Raw genomic sequence first — 14,528 nt, 5'->3', positions numbered from 1 at the left:
TACACCCCGGTACTAATAGCAAAAATGAAACATTTCCTAACTGCCTAATTAGCATCTCTTTCACTTTTCAACATTTTTAGGTATATATTCATCTACTCATTTCCGGATTTCTTTTCCTCATTTGTAAATTGGATGGGGGAGGCACAGATGTTGGTCTATTTATATGATCCTTAAAATTCCTTTCAAGTCTAGGGTTCAATGAATCTTATAAACAAAATTGGGAAGTTATCTGACTTGCCTTAACAAAGCAGTATGTTCAATAAGCTCCAGATTTGAATTCAGAAAGACTTGGATTTAAAATCTACTCTGCTCATTCTCTGTGTAATCATGGGAAAGACCTTTCATTTCTCTGGCCCTCTGTTTCCTCATCTATAAAAGGAGGGGATTATAGCAGATCAACTGTATTGTACTTTCCAACTTTGAATCTTATGATCTTACCCAGAGCAGCATCACAGCTATGACTAGAGCCCAGGCCTCCTGGCTTCCAAAATTCAGTTCATATTCTACTATAAGATGTTGCCATGGCTATTTTTGAAAAATGAAGGAACATCAAGAAATAATTTCTTTTTTTTAAAATCTATGCATAGCACTTTCTACATGGAAATAAAAGAAAGGAGGGCATCATTTCAAATTCTGTTGGGAGTTTTTTTTAAGAAGCACAGTCTATAAATGCCATTCCCAAACCTTTCTGAATTCCAAGAAAGCTAAACAAATGAATGAATAAATAAACAAATAAATATTGTTTATTGTGGTTAGCATACTGTTGCTACAACAGGTTAGCTGGAAAAAAAAAAGAAAAAACAGAAACCACCTTAGTAAGGAAACAATCTCCTAGCTAAAGAGAGAGATGCAGCAGCCCAATATTTAGAACATATGTTTATTTACAAAATATTGCAAACAAGTATGTCAGAAGAATATGAGCAGTATCATCTTGAGAAATAATGAAAAGCTGTTGAGAAGGAAACTTTGCTAGGGACTTGGAACAAAATGGAATTAAGCTAGATTATTCTAAAAAATTTAGTTGATGAGATCCCCCCCAAGCTAATATACATATGTAAAGTGATACAGAATTATACCTCTTTTTCAGTGATTTTCACTCATAATTGTGGGGTAGATGCATTAAATGTGGTGTATCACATTTATATTCCATGTAAAGAAGTGACAATAGCCATTAAGAAGATAATATCAGAACAGTAGTTAGACTTAACCAAATACACACACATAAAATCGATACTAGAGGTATCAGTTTTAAGCACTGAGAGATCAATTTTCAAGATCTCAAAAGTGGTAAAGATTCCAAAAGAGTGCAGATGATTAAAAAAGGAACTGAGAAAACACTGGCAGGTACTGATCCATATACCTACATTCTCATCTCTATAAAATCTTTATTAGAATTGTCTATACATGCATCAAGGGCATCATCAATGGAAACACAATAAAAGAAACTCAAAAGCTTTTGTAGATTTTCAACAGAACCTTTATGATCTTCTAGGGGATAAAGAAAACAAGATCTCTCTGTTTTAACAACTGTTAATTTTAAGAAAGTATGCTTAAAAAAGCAGAAGGCTCTCTCAGGTAAGATGATTCTCATGCATTCATCAAAATCATTCAAGATTCCATAACAGATGTAATTACAAAGATAATTTTATTCAAGGATCCCAATATTTATTAATATCAAGCGAGGTGTTTAACTGGGAGGTGTATTTTAGTTAAATGCATTCACTGATATCATGAAAGATATACTATATAATGTTAAAACAAGAAAAAAAAAGTTTTTCTTGGTTAAGCTTTCTAAACATCATTATCTGTAGATTACATAGTAGTAAATGAACTTCCTTTTAGTAACCCAGTATAACATTAGAGACAGCTCTAAGCATCAACCCTGGAAAAAACAAGAGATGAAATACATATGGCTAAGATTATGACATGGGTCATCAAATCAGTCCATCAAGTATACCTTAGATAAGCAGTGCAGAAGGATGAGGCAATGGGCCTGGAATTGATCAGAAAGAGATAGGGTTGGACTTCATTTGGGAAAATGCAGCATACTTTCAATCACTAAAAACTGCTTGGGACAAACAAGCATTTGCCAAGCATCTATTATGTCGCCAAGCACTTTGCTAAGTGCAAAAGCTCACCCTTTACATCTACATTGCCCTAGTGATACTACCTGTGCATAAATCATGGAGAACTATAATCTCTAAAGAATAAAAAGCAGACATAAAAGAACACTGGAAAGGTACACAGCAGGCAAAGGCTACATATTATCAACAACTTGTATGTAAGAGGCATAAAAGACACTACATAAATATATAACTACAAAAAGAAGTGAGACAGTCATGTAGTAAAAATGAAACAGATGGCACAAGTGGTATATTGATAATGCCAAAATATTAAAAGAGAAAAAAGGACTCTACCATGTTGAATATGTACTCTATGAAATATTTATGGGAAAATATGAATAAGAGCCCTACAGGATGAGAAGTGTAGTACCTGCAGAGAGAACAACCATATCAATGAAATTGTGTATCCTTCAAAGTATCCACAAAGTATTATATCTAGTACATTAGTTTTAAATAGTTCAAAGTCATGATACAGTAATATTTTATTTTATTTATAATACATTAAAATAGACAGTATTATCATTATCTATAGTACACATACTCATTAAAGGAGGTAATGTGGTAGAAAGTCCAGTGGACTAGTGGTCAGTAGCCCTATCAACTATCAGTTCTGCTTCTGCCACTAATTAGTAACATGACTTGGGACAAATCACTTATCTCCTCTAGGCCACAGTTTCCTCAATTGTAAGTGGAGAGGATCACAGGATTTTGAGCTGGAAGAGTCAGGCAAACATCTATTAAGTGCCTACTATGTGCTAGACATTGTATTAAGTGCTAAGGATACCAAAAAAAAAAAAAAGGTAAATACCAGCCTCTGCTCAAGGAGTCCACAATCTAATGGGTAAGGCAACATGAAAACAACTATGTACAAACAAGATATATACGAAATAAAATGTGGATACAAGGAACAGCAAGGAACAAAGTACGTAGGGAGGGTATACAGAAGAGGACTGGAAAGGCAGGAAGGGTGCCGGGTTATGAAGGCCTCTGAATACCAAAAGAGGATTTTATATTTGATCCAGCAGGTGACAGGGAGACATTGGAGTTAAGAATGGGGGTATAGAGAAGGTAACTATGGTTGGGACCCTTGCTTCAGGAAAATCAATGGAGGAGCACCTAAGTGGTACAGTGGATAGAGCACTGGCCCTGGAGTCAGGAGGACCCGAGTTCAAATCTAGCTTTAGAGACTTAGTAGCTGTGTGACCCTGGGCAAGTCACTTAAGCCCAAATGCCTCCTTTAAGAAAAAGAAAAATTACTGGTGGCTGAGTGAAGGACCTACTGGAGTGAGGAGAAACTTGTGGCAGGCAGGCCAAACAGCAAGCTATTATAATAATCCAGGCATGACAGCCTGTGCCTGGCTGGTGGCAGTGTTAGAGGAGAGAAAGAAGCCTTGGTGAGAAATAAAAAGGTAAAATCAAAAAGTCTTAACAGATTGGATCTGGGAATGGAGTTTGGTGAGAGTGAGAATTTGACATGACATCTAAGTGAGCCTGGATGACTGAGAGTAAAAGGGAAGTTAGGAAGAGGGGACAGCTTGGGGGAAAGGAGTTCACTTTTGGGCATGCTGAGTTAAAGATGTCTATGGAACATCTAGTTTGAAATGCACAATAGGCAGTTAGAGATGTGAATCTGGAGGTCAGACAGATCAGGGATGGATAAAGAGATTTGAGAATCATCAGCACAGAGATGATAACAAAGATGATAACTGAATCCATGACAGCTAATGAGATCATCAAGTGCAACAGTGTGGAGGGAGAAGAGCACAGGACAGATCTGCAGGACACCCAGGGTTAGTGGGTGTGAACTGGATAAAGATCCAGCCAAGGAGACTGAGAAGGAGTTATCAGATAGGTAGGAGAACCAGAAGAGAGTGGTGTCACAAAAAACCCAGAAAGAAGAGAACAAAAGAAAAGAGAGTGATTGGTGATCTAAAGTGTTAATGGCTACAGAGAGGTCAAAAAGGATAAGAAAAAGCCATAGCAATTAAGAGTTCATTAGTTTAACTTTGGAGAAAGCAGTGTCATTATTGATTATTCTAGTTCAACACACTCATTTTGCAGTGTGGAAATTGAGTCCCAGAAAGGTTAAGTTAATTTACCCAAGGTCACTGTGGTTAAGATGTAACAGACTCAGGATTTGAACCAAAGTCTTCAAAAAACTTCAAATCTATCATCCTATGAGTTTCTGCCAAAGTCACTCAATGGCCAAGTATTAATTATTAAGTGTACACAATGTTCCAGGCACTATGGAATGCACTAGGGACATAAAGAAAAAAAAGGGAATAATTCCTGTCTTCTTGGAGCTATATTCTAATTCAGTGATGTCTAAGATCTCTTTCGGCTCTAAAATTCTAGGACTACGATTTAGGCAGAATTTTAGTATTTTAATAATTTTAAAGATCATAGCTTTATTGCTGTTACACATGACGTATCTGGGAAGCACTGTGCAGAGAAAGGAGAAATTGCCTATGCTGTACGCTGACTTAAGGTCTTTGAGAGTGAAGTAAGAGATAGAGCTGGATCTATGTAACTTCATTGGTTTCAAGAACTCCCAGGTGAGTAAACTTTCTCTACCAATGCAGGTTGGCACCTTCTCTGTGACTTATAGTCTTAGAGAATTGATTAAAATGCTCAAAGGTTAATTGACTTGCCATAAAATCAGTACAGGTCACAGGTGAAACTCACAGGCCTTCCTGGCTTTGGGGCCCTGTTTGACTCTCCTTCCATTATGTCATGATGCCTTAAGAGAAATACTAACAGTATATAAATGTTGAGAAGAACAACTCAAAATAAAAGTCACCAGGTAGACAAATTAGGAGTTAGACATCTCATGACAAAGAAAGCTTCTTTCCCTTAAAGCAGAGTTTCTCAACAATATTTAAAAACCTAAGAAGTGCAGAAAAACTTTCAGTGTTAAGAATCACTGCCAATTGAAGATAAGAAACAAAAATCTCTCAATGATACAAAAGCCTTATATATACAAAAGGCTTACATACAATTCTTCAGGCAATATGACATTTTCAGTTCCAGTTGTCCAGTTAAAAAACGTTCTTATAGCCAATTAGCTTTCCACCAATATGAAATGAAAATTCAAATAATTTGTTATCTTCAACAGTTTTCTGACACTACAGAAGAACTCTATATATTAGTAATTCCTAAAATAGTTATATTCTAGGTCATATCAAAGATGCTCTATTTAGTGAGCCAGTCCATTACCCAAATTTGATTTCAATCTGATTATGCTACAATATTATCTCATACTTGTGAAAAGCAAATGTCTAGAAACACACAAAGAGCCTACCCCACCTAATGACACTTCTGGTGATTAGGAAAATGGTGGCATAAACCAAGTGCAATGCGCTTTGATAATGAATAAAGCCTTAGGATCTATACAGTAACTTGCCCCCCCCACAACAGTGTATTGAATTAGCAAATGATTCCTACTCATCTATAATGCAAAAGTTCAGTTTCTTGAGTTGAAAAGGAAGGTTGAGGGAAGAAAAGAGAAGCTGGCAGGATCTGGTGTAATCTTTTACTCTTCAAGGTGCTCCATACAAACCTTTGATGGCAAATAAGAAGCAAAATCCTCAAATTATCTATCCACATCTCTTACCAACCAATTTCATCCTCAAATGATCTAATTCTTCCTGTTCTCTTTCAGTTCTCAAAATAAACAGCCTCACCTATATCTGAACAGTTAATTTATTCCTATGTGTTTCTGACTACCCTGGCCACCAGCCCTAGTTAAATAATATAGGATAAATTCAATCTAATGCACACTCCTCTCTCAAGCCCAACACTACTCCTCCACGCCTCGTACTCCAGGAGCGCAGATATTCACCTATCAGAGCCGCCCCCGGCCCGCCCAGTTTCTGGGACACGTGTGTTTCCCCACAGTGTCAGTGAGTCTAGAGGCTGTACTTACCGGGAAAGGAGTGCCAGCTTCTGCTCCAGCATCATCTCTAGTTTTTGACCCTGCTTCGACATCCAGTGGTCCACCCCATGCAGCCGGTAACAGGTCTCCAGCATCAGCCTGAAATCCGCCACGAACTCAGTGATGCCTCCGTACTGGCCACTGGAGAACTTCTCCTCCATCTTCAGCAAACACATGCCCAGCCCAGGCTGCGAGAGGGGGCGGCTCCCGCTCCCAGCGCCTCGAACCCCACAGGCCATGGCCTCCTCTTCCTCACCGCCAACAGAGGCGGCAGCAGCGGCGGTGGTAACACCGCCGCCGTGGGGTTGCAGAAAAGGGCCGGTCAGGCCACGGTGCTTCTCCAGCAAGAACTCGCCCAGGATGCGATAGCCCTGCTGAAGCTCATAAGTCAGCTCTTGCTCCTGGCCACCGCCCTCGACCACCACGACTGCCTCCTCGTCCTCCTCCAGAGGCGAGCTTGTGGCTCGCGCGGCCGCCGAGGCCAAGGCCGTGGCCGTCAGCGCTGCTGCGGCCGTGGTCTCCAGCTGCTGCTGCTCCTCCTCCTCCGGCTGTTGCTGCTGCTGCTCCTCCTCCCCAGACGGCTCCATCTCCCCGAGCGTCTCCAGCACGTTCATGTCCCAGGCGGGCCCGGGCTCCGCGGCAGCTCGAGCCTGGGGGACGGCGGCGGGGGTGGGGAGGGGGCACGAGGCTGGCCTCCTCAAGGTCCCGCGGGGAGGCGGAGCCCCCTCCACATCGGCGCCGGGGCCCCTCCGGGATCTCTCCGACAGCTGCCCGGTGCGCGCGCGCGCGCGGAGGGGGGGTGGTGGCGGCGAGCAGGGGGTGTTGTGGTCCGGGCAGAGAGGGAGGGGGGTCTCGAGCTCCAGGCGGGGCGGGGTTACATGGCGCGCGGGTGGGGGCAGGGGGGAGCGGAGGAGAGGCCCGAGTGCCCTCCTCTCCCCCTACCCCCGGCGCGAGAGCCCCCTCCGCCTTAACCCTCCACCTCGTCCTCCCAAGCCCTCCTCCTCCTCCTCCTCCTCTTCTTCTTCTTCTTCTCCCCCGCTTCACTGCTCACCACGGCCGCCGGGGCTTCGGGCGCCCCAGCGTAGGGACGTGGGGGACTGGGGATGGGGACAGGGGAAGGGGGGCTTCTCCTCCTCCCTTCCCCGGCGGCCCTCGCCGGGCTGGGCCGCGGTGGCCGCCGCTCAAGGCTCCTCAGGCTCCGGCTCCTCCTCCTCTTCCCCACACCCCCTCCCGCCCCTCTCTACCTGGGGGAAGGGGGCGGGGGGGACCCTGGGCAGGAGAAGGAGGCGCGCGACGGCGCGTGGACAGGACCCGGGCGATCAACTGTCAGTTAGAAGCCCTGCCGGGCGGGGGGAAGAGGAAGGAGGAGGGGGTTTAGCCCTCCCTGGCTGGGGCGAGCCAAGGAAACCGGCAGAGAAAGAAGCGTCGCCGCCATCCCAGCACGCATGCGTAGTAAAACAGGTTTCTTCTCCACCCCCCACCACCTTTGCCCTCCTCCCACCTCCGCCGCGGCTCGGGCTCCGCTACAGGACCGAGAGGCTAAGTAGGCTGCGCGCGGAGCAATGACGTCATCATATTGCGAGAGGGAGTAGGGGGCGGGGAGGCGAAGAGGGGGCGGGGACGGGACGAAAGGGCGCATGCGTGGAAGGCGTTCCAACCTTCCTGCTTCACCTGAGAAGGTGGGGAGATCTGTGTGTGGGCCCAGTCCTTGTGCCCAGGAGAAGGCCCATGGTGGTGAAGGATGGGACACACGCTGTCGGGCCTTAAGAACCAAGGCTACTGAGGAGTCTTTATTGGTGGCAGGTGGTTAAAATTAATATTTCTGTGTCAGCTCTACTCAGCTCCTTGCGCCCTTAGTAAAAATCTCGGCCCCATCGTCTTTGCATAGGCCGCCCCTTTTGCCGGAATGCACTTCCTGCTCATAAAATCTTCCTTTAAGGTTTGGCTCAGGTGCCACTTTATACTAAAAAAAATTGCCAACTCCTCCTCTTCCCTTCCCCCGAAATTGTTTCTGTTGTCCCCATCCCCAAACGACCCTGCATTTACTTCTCTTTTTACTTGTTGCATCCACCCACCTGTCAGAAATAGGCTCCTGGAGGGCAGCGATTTTTCCTTTCTTGCCTAGGTGTCCCCAACCCAACGATAGTAGTAGATAAGTATTGATAAGTATGGGATCCCAGATTTATAGAAGAAACCTAGCCAGTTGTTTAATTGAATTTGTTGAACTGAAAGTAGAGCTGGGCCAAAACGTGCATTCACACTTCATCAAGGAATAATTGCATGTTTGAGGTTCTCTCCAAAAATTAAAGACACAATTATGAAATTCTTTTACATTTTTAAATATTATGGAAGCGAGTTGGACTTTCAGTAGGAAGTATGTGTTGACACCTTGGTGTAATGGAAATGGCGCTGGTTCTGTAGTCGAGGATGGGTTTAAATTTTGGCTTTCCATTTGTAAGGCACTTCTTTATGGGTACTCAGAGATTTAGAGCTGGAAGCCAGTGAGTCCAACCCCTTCATTTTACAGATGAGGAAACTGAGGCTGAGAGGCTAAGTGACTTTGCCTAGAATCATACAGCTAATAGGTGTATAAAGCAGCATTTGAACTCAGAGCTTCACAACTCCAAAGCTCTAACCCTCCTTTCCTTCAAAGCTTAGTTTAAAGACTACTTCCCATGAGCCTTTTTTTAAATACTGCCTTCCTCCAAAGTGTGTGCCTTTTCCTATCCCCAGCTACTTATCTGTATTTCCATATTGTTTCTCCTATAAAATGTAAGCTCCTTGAGGGTAGGAACTGTTTCATTTTTGTCTTTGTGTCCCCAGCACCTAGTTCAGTGCCTGGCTTTTCTTGTGTCAGTTCAGTCTTGTGAGATCTTTTGTGATCCCATTTTTGGGGTTTTCTTGGCAAAGGTACTGGAATGGTTTGCCATTTCCTTCTCCAGCTCATTTTACATATGAGGAACTGAGGCAGATAGGGTTAAAGTGACTTGCCCAGGATCACACAGCTAGTAAATGTCTGAGTCTAGATTTGAACTCATAAAGAAGAGTCTTCCTGATTCCAAGCTCAGTGCTATAACCACTGTACCACCTAGCAGACATGTGCAGAGCACAGCCCATCCTGGTTCTCTGAGCTACTTTTGTCAGTGTTCTCCAGTGCATCCTGTGAGGAAAGACATTGTAAATCTTAAAGTGCTATTCAAATGTAAGTTGTTATACAAGGATTTTAGGACTGGAAGATAACCTTAGAAATCAGCTAATCCAATCCTGTCATTTTACAAATGAAGAGATGAAGGTACAGAAAGATAAGGTGATACCTAGTCACAAAATTAGTGGATGACAGATCCAGGACTCAGTTTTAAGTCTCATGATTCCAGATCTCTTGCTCTTTTTATTATACTATCTTCTTGATTCTTGAGAGCTTTCTAAATTACCTTTAAATGAGTTTTCAATAGAGAACCTATAGATATTAAAGGTTAGTTGGAGAATTATAGATTTAGGGCTGAAAGGTACCACAAATAGCATATAGTCAAATCTCTAATCCCTTCATGTTATAAATGAGAAAAGTGAAGCACTGGGGCAGCTATGTGGCACAATGGATATAGTACCAGCCCTGAAGTCAGGAGGACCTGAGTTCAAATTCTGCCTCAGACCAAACACTTGACACTTACTAGCTGTGTGACCCTGGGCAAGTCACTTAACCCCAATTGCCTAAAAAAAAGAAAAAGAAAGAAAAGTGAGGCACAGAGATATTATAAATGACTTGCCCAGTATCACAGAGACAGGATTAAAGCCTTGTCAACTGTGGAAAAACAGATGACTCTGGAGGGGAGAATGAGGCTGACAGCTTTTCCCACCTCTGCCTCACTTAAATCCAATTCACTCAAAAGTCTGTACATCACCCTAGTAATGTCATTGGTCCCCCTCAAGAATGAAGGATAAGGGGGTGGCTAGATGGCACAGGGGATAGAGCACCAGCCCTGAAGTCAGGAGGACCTGAGTACAAATCCTGACTCAGACCAAACACTTGACACTAGCTGTATGACCCTGGGCAAGTCACTTAACCCCAAATGCCTTAAAAAAAAAAAAGAATGAAGGATAAGCAGCAGCAACAGCAAAGGTTCTACATGAGGCCTCTACAAAGAGAAGGACTTCCAGAGCAAATATTGTGAGTTTAAACCTTTGTCACACATGTTTTTCACACATGTGCCTCACTACTATTTTGGTCTAAGTTTAAACTTACTCTTCCCATGGATACTGTGTGTATTTGTGGAAAGGAGTGAACCAGGTTTTTGGAGAACATTTTGTATTAACTGTCTTTACCATCTTACCTATGAGTAAATAGTAGCTGCCCTCTGGGGACCCAACATGCCAATTCCAGTTGGGGAATTCTCCTACTATTATTATTATTTCTTCCTCCTTTTCCTCATCTTTTTTTTTAACCTCTTCCTTCTCTTCCTCCTTTTTCTTTTTCTCCTCCTCCTCCTCCTTTCTCTTCTCCTTCTTCTTCTGCTTCTTCTTCCCTCATCACATAAGGTCCCTTTTGCCAATTGGGGCGCCATACCCTTACATGTGGAGTACTCTGTCCATAGGAATTTAGTTTCTGGTCACTTATATTTTGTGTAAGTTTGGGGGATTGATTTTTTTCAAATTATTTATTTTTATTATTTTTTGTTTTCAAAAAGCTGGGACAATTTACTTTTTGCCCTGTGCAGTTTTCGTTTATGATTTCTTGAAATATAACTCTAGGAAAAACAGCCCATTGTGATTCAAATGGAGCCACCTGACTAGCCTTTAAACCTGAATCATGGGGGCTTTCATTGAATGGCCAATAATAGGACCCCAGCGTATGCCTCTATTACATAAGGATTGTTTAGATTTTGATGGTTTAGAATGAGTATAAATAGCAAATATTTTCTGTTTTGGCCAGAAACTCTAAGGTCTTCCCCTCTCAGATTAGTACTTTTGTGATGGTAAAGTAGGCCATCTTTTCTCTCAATTCTTACCTAGCCTTTGGGTGCCATCTCCAGTTGTCCTGATCTTTATCTTGCCACTGGATGCCACTGGAAGAGAAAGTGAGACTGGTCACTCTACACAGCCCTCCCTTCTTAAATCCAATTCACTTGCAAGTCATGGCATCACCTTCCTGATGTCATGGTCCTCTTCAAGAGTGAAGGACAAAAGGGGCAGCTAGATGGAGCAGTGGATAGAAGTCAGGAGGACCTGAGTTCGAATCCGGCCTAGACCAAATACTTGACACTAGCTGTGTGACCCTGGGCAAGTCACTTAATCCTAATTGCCTAAAAAAAAAAAGCAATGAAGGACAAACAACAACAACCTAGCCCTTAGTATTTGAATGTGCATTGCCTCAGGCAAACTGAGACCTGGAAAAGACCTTAATTGGGAAAGGCCAGGGTCACCTATTGAACCCTGGGCCATTGACAGTGGTCTTGATTCTTGTCTCGCCAGTGTCCTCTGATAACTCTGGAGGAGATAGTGAGGCTGTAGACTTTAAAGGCACAGCTCTGCTTCGCTTAACTCTAATTGAAGAGAAAGTCAGGATATCACCCTTATGGTGTCATTGGGCCTCTTTGAGAACGAAGAACGAGCAACTTTAATTCTTACTTAAGCTGAATACTCTCACACAGAAATCGTTTACAAACCAAACTATGAATCAAGGAAATGAAACATTTTATACATTTTAAGAAATTGAGTAATCCCAGGTAGTTAAAAAAAAGACATTAAAATTATTATCATCCCAAGAAACATATGCACAAAATGATATAGATATATATGTATTTATAGACACAGATAAACACTAGAACTTTGCCCATTCAGGTCACTTGGCTCCAAGAACCATAAATACCCCCAAGGTATTTACAGTACTCTGATTCTAGTGACTTACACAGCAGCCTTACCTGTATACTACCCAGCAGGCAAATCCTGAATTCCTCACTCACAACTTTTATTTGTTTTGTACCATTGAAAGTAAACAGGAACAACTCTAGGCAAAGTTGTATGTTAGGTGATTTGTTTTAGGGTCCTTGGCCTCCTCACTTGTCAGTCTTCTTTCTCCCTTTTTCTCTTTCAAGGGACCACTGCACACAAGGTTTCTTTTCTTACTACTGGGTCAAACACTATCCTGATTATCAATTATTTACATTTAATGGCTACCAATCATAGGATGCTGTAATAATCTTCAAAAAACTGAAGCTGAGGACTCAAAGAATAATAGTGAATGTGAGCAGGTCACAACACAATACAACAAAAGAATCATGCATGAGAAGCTGACTAAGGATGTTGTTAGAAAAACATATGACTAAGAAAAAGAGATAGGAGATAAACAAGAAATAGCCCTCATCAGTATCTACAGAAGATCAGAGAATCAGAGAATATAAGAGTTGGAAGGGACCTCAGCAGCCATCTAATCTGACCCAAACACAAAAGGAATCCCTACTATGACCAATTTTCCAGCCTCTTTTGAAAACCTCCAAGGAGGGGAAACCCACTACTGCAGTCAGGTCATTCTACTTTTAGATAGCTCTAATCCTTAGGAAGTTTATGCTAACATCAAGCCTAATTGGCTTCTTTGTAACTTCCACTCATTGCTTCTGGTTCTGCACTTAGAGCCAAACAGAACAAGCCCAATCCCTCCTTTATGATAGCCCTTCAAGTGTTTGAATAGAATAGCTAATAATGGAATTTCTGATAGAATCTTAAGGTTTTATAAAACTGCTTTACATATATCTTAGTTTATCATCACAACAATTCTGGGAGTTAGGTGCTATTATTATCCCCATTTTAAAGATGAGCAAACTGAGGCAGACAGAGGTTAAATGACTCAGGATCACACAGCTAATAAGTTCCTGAGGCTGAATTTGAACTCAGATCTTCCCAACTCCAGCTCTAGTGCCCTATCCATTGTGCCTCCCAACTGCCTCCACTTAAAGACTGACCATTGAGTAGAACTCCTGTGGTGGATTTGGAGGAGGATATAGACAGGAGTACAAGTTGGATAGATTTCAGTCTGAGTCACTGGAGGGCTACACACATTAGTGAAACTAGCACTCCATTGGTACAATAGAGGACCCCAGTTATTTCCTTGGAATATTTGCCTTTTAAAAGGCAGTGTGCGGGCAGCTAGGTGGCATAGTGGATAGAGCAACAGGCCCCAGAGTCAGGAGAAATGCCACCTCAGACACTTATCAGTTGTGTGGCCTGGAGCAAGTCACTTAACTCCAATTTCCTGCCCCACAAAAAGGCAGTGTGGTGTTATGGTAATTGTACTGGGTATGGCATCAATTGAGTAGACCTAGATATGAATTTCAGCTGTACTATTAATGAACCCCATTTGAACTTGGGCAATTTATTTAAGCTCTGTGAACCTCAGTTTTCTCCTGAATCAATTGGAATAATAATAATTGTACTACCTAACTGAACAGTTTGTTGTAAGGAAAATTATTTTTAAAATCTTGTATTACATAAAAGTTCATCATCATCATCATTATTATTAAAATTAAAGGCATTGTCGCCAATAAGAGGATCAGATATTAGGCATCAGAAAGCAGGTGAAGAAGACTCTGTAGTCTCATCCAAGGCTCTCATTTAATGAATTTCCTCTGCTAAAGTCCAGAGAGGATAAATAACTTGGCCAAGATGACACAAGCAGAATTGAGATTTGAATATAGGTCTTATGGCCTTCAATCCAGGGCTTTCCCACAACACATGAAGGAAGAAAATCTGTTGTTGCTATGCTAGGCTGTTAACTTCTCAAGTCTTATATGCTGAATACAAAAACAGAAGGTTGCTAGGTTGCCCGGTGTCACCCTTGGCAACACAGCTCTCTGGTGATAGGATATGGGTATCTTGGTGGAGCAGAGAGCCTTGTTCCTGAAATAGGGTAGGGGATGGCAGAAGGAACAGTTGATCTTTTGATTGACAAAGAGAGAATTAGCTCAGCTATGGCTGCTGCCAGAGCAACCTGTATCTGAATATCCCTAGCTTCTTCCAGTGGAATTCTCAGGACCAGGACTTAAGCCTTGCTCAAGCAATATAGCTTTCCTCTCCTGACCCCTTACTTTGCTCTCCCCACAACATACACTCCCTACCAAAGGGGCTCCTAGATATTAGTAATCCATAGTCTAGTCTCACTGTACCCTCTCCTATCTCTCTTGTCACACTTCCCAATCATGTTTTTGTCTCTGTGATTTTGTGGCCCAGAGTTGCTCATACCTTGAGCTAGCTAAGGCTAGTTCTTCCTTTTTTATTTTTTTTATTTTATTAATTTATTTTGATTTATCAACAATCTCTTCCATATGCTTTTGAGTTGAAAATTTTTCTCCCCCTTCCTCCCCCCCCACCCTCCCCAAGATGGTGCACAATCTGATATAGGCTTTACATTTACATTCCTATTAAACATATTTTCACATCAGTGAAGTTGTAAGTAAAAATTAAAACCAATAGGAGGAATCATC

At 42.3% G+C, this 14,528-nt stretch overlaps 1 protein-coding gene across 3 annotated transcripts in view; it reads right to left on the bottom strand.

The window, feature by feature from the left end:
• The window catches only part of BRD10 (bromodomain containing 10), an 81,317-nt gene extending 74,304 nt beyond the window's left edge, over positions 1-7,013 (bottom strand). For all 3 annotated transcript variants that reach the window (XM_021006281.2, XM_078152505.1, XM_078152506.1), the window contains exon 1: positions 6,049-7,013. In XM_021006281.2, the coding sequence (XP_020861940.1) occupies positions 6,049-6,671 (623 nt within the window). In that variant the 5' untranslated portion in view covers positions 6,672-7,013. The remainder of the gene's footprint in view (positions 1-6,048) is intronic.
• Positions 7,014-14,528: the final 7,515 nt, after the last annotated feature.

This window comes from Phascolarctos cinereus, unplaced genomic scaffold (assembly GCF_003287225.1).
Source record: "Phascolarctos cinereus isolate Bilbo 61053 unplaced genomic scaffold, phaCin_HiC Scaffold_4;HRSCAF=312, whole genome shotgun sequence".
Lineage (NCBI taxonomy): Eukaryota > Metazoa > Chordata > Mammalia > Diprotodontia > Phascolarctidae > Phascolarctos > Phascolarctos cinereus.
The sequence above is the reverse complement of the archived record's forward strand: the minus strand, read 5'-3'. Positions and strand labels throughout refer to the sequence as shown.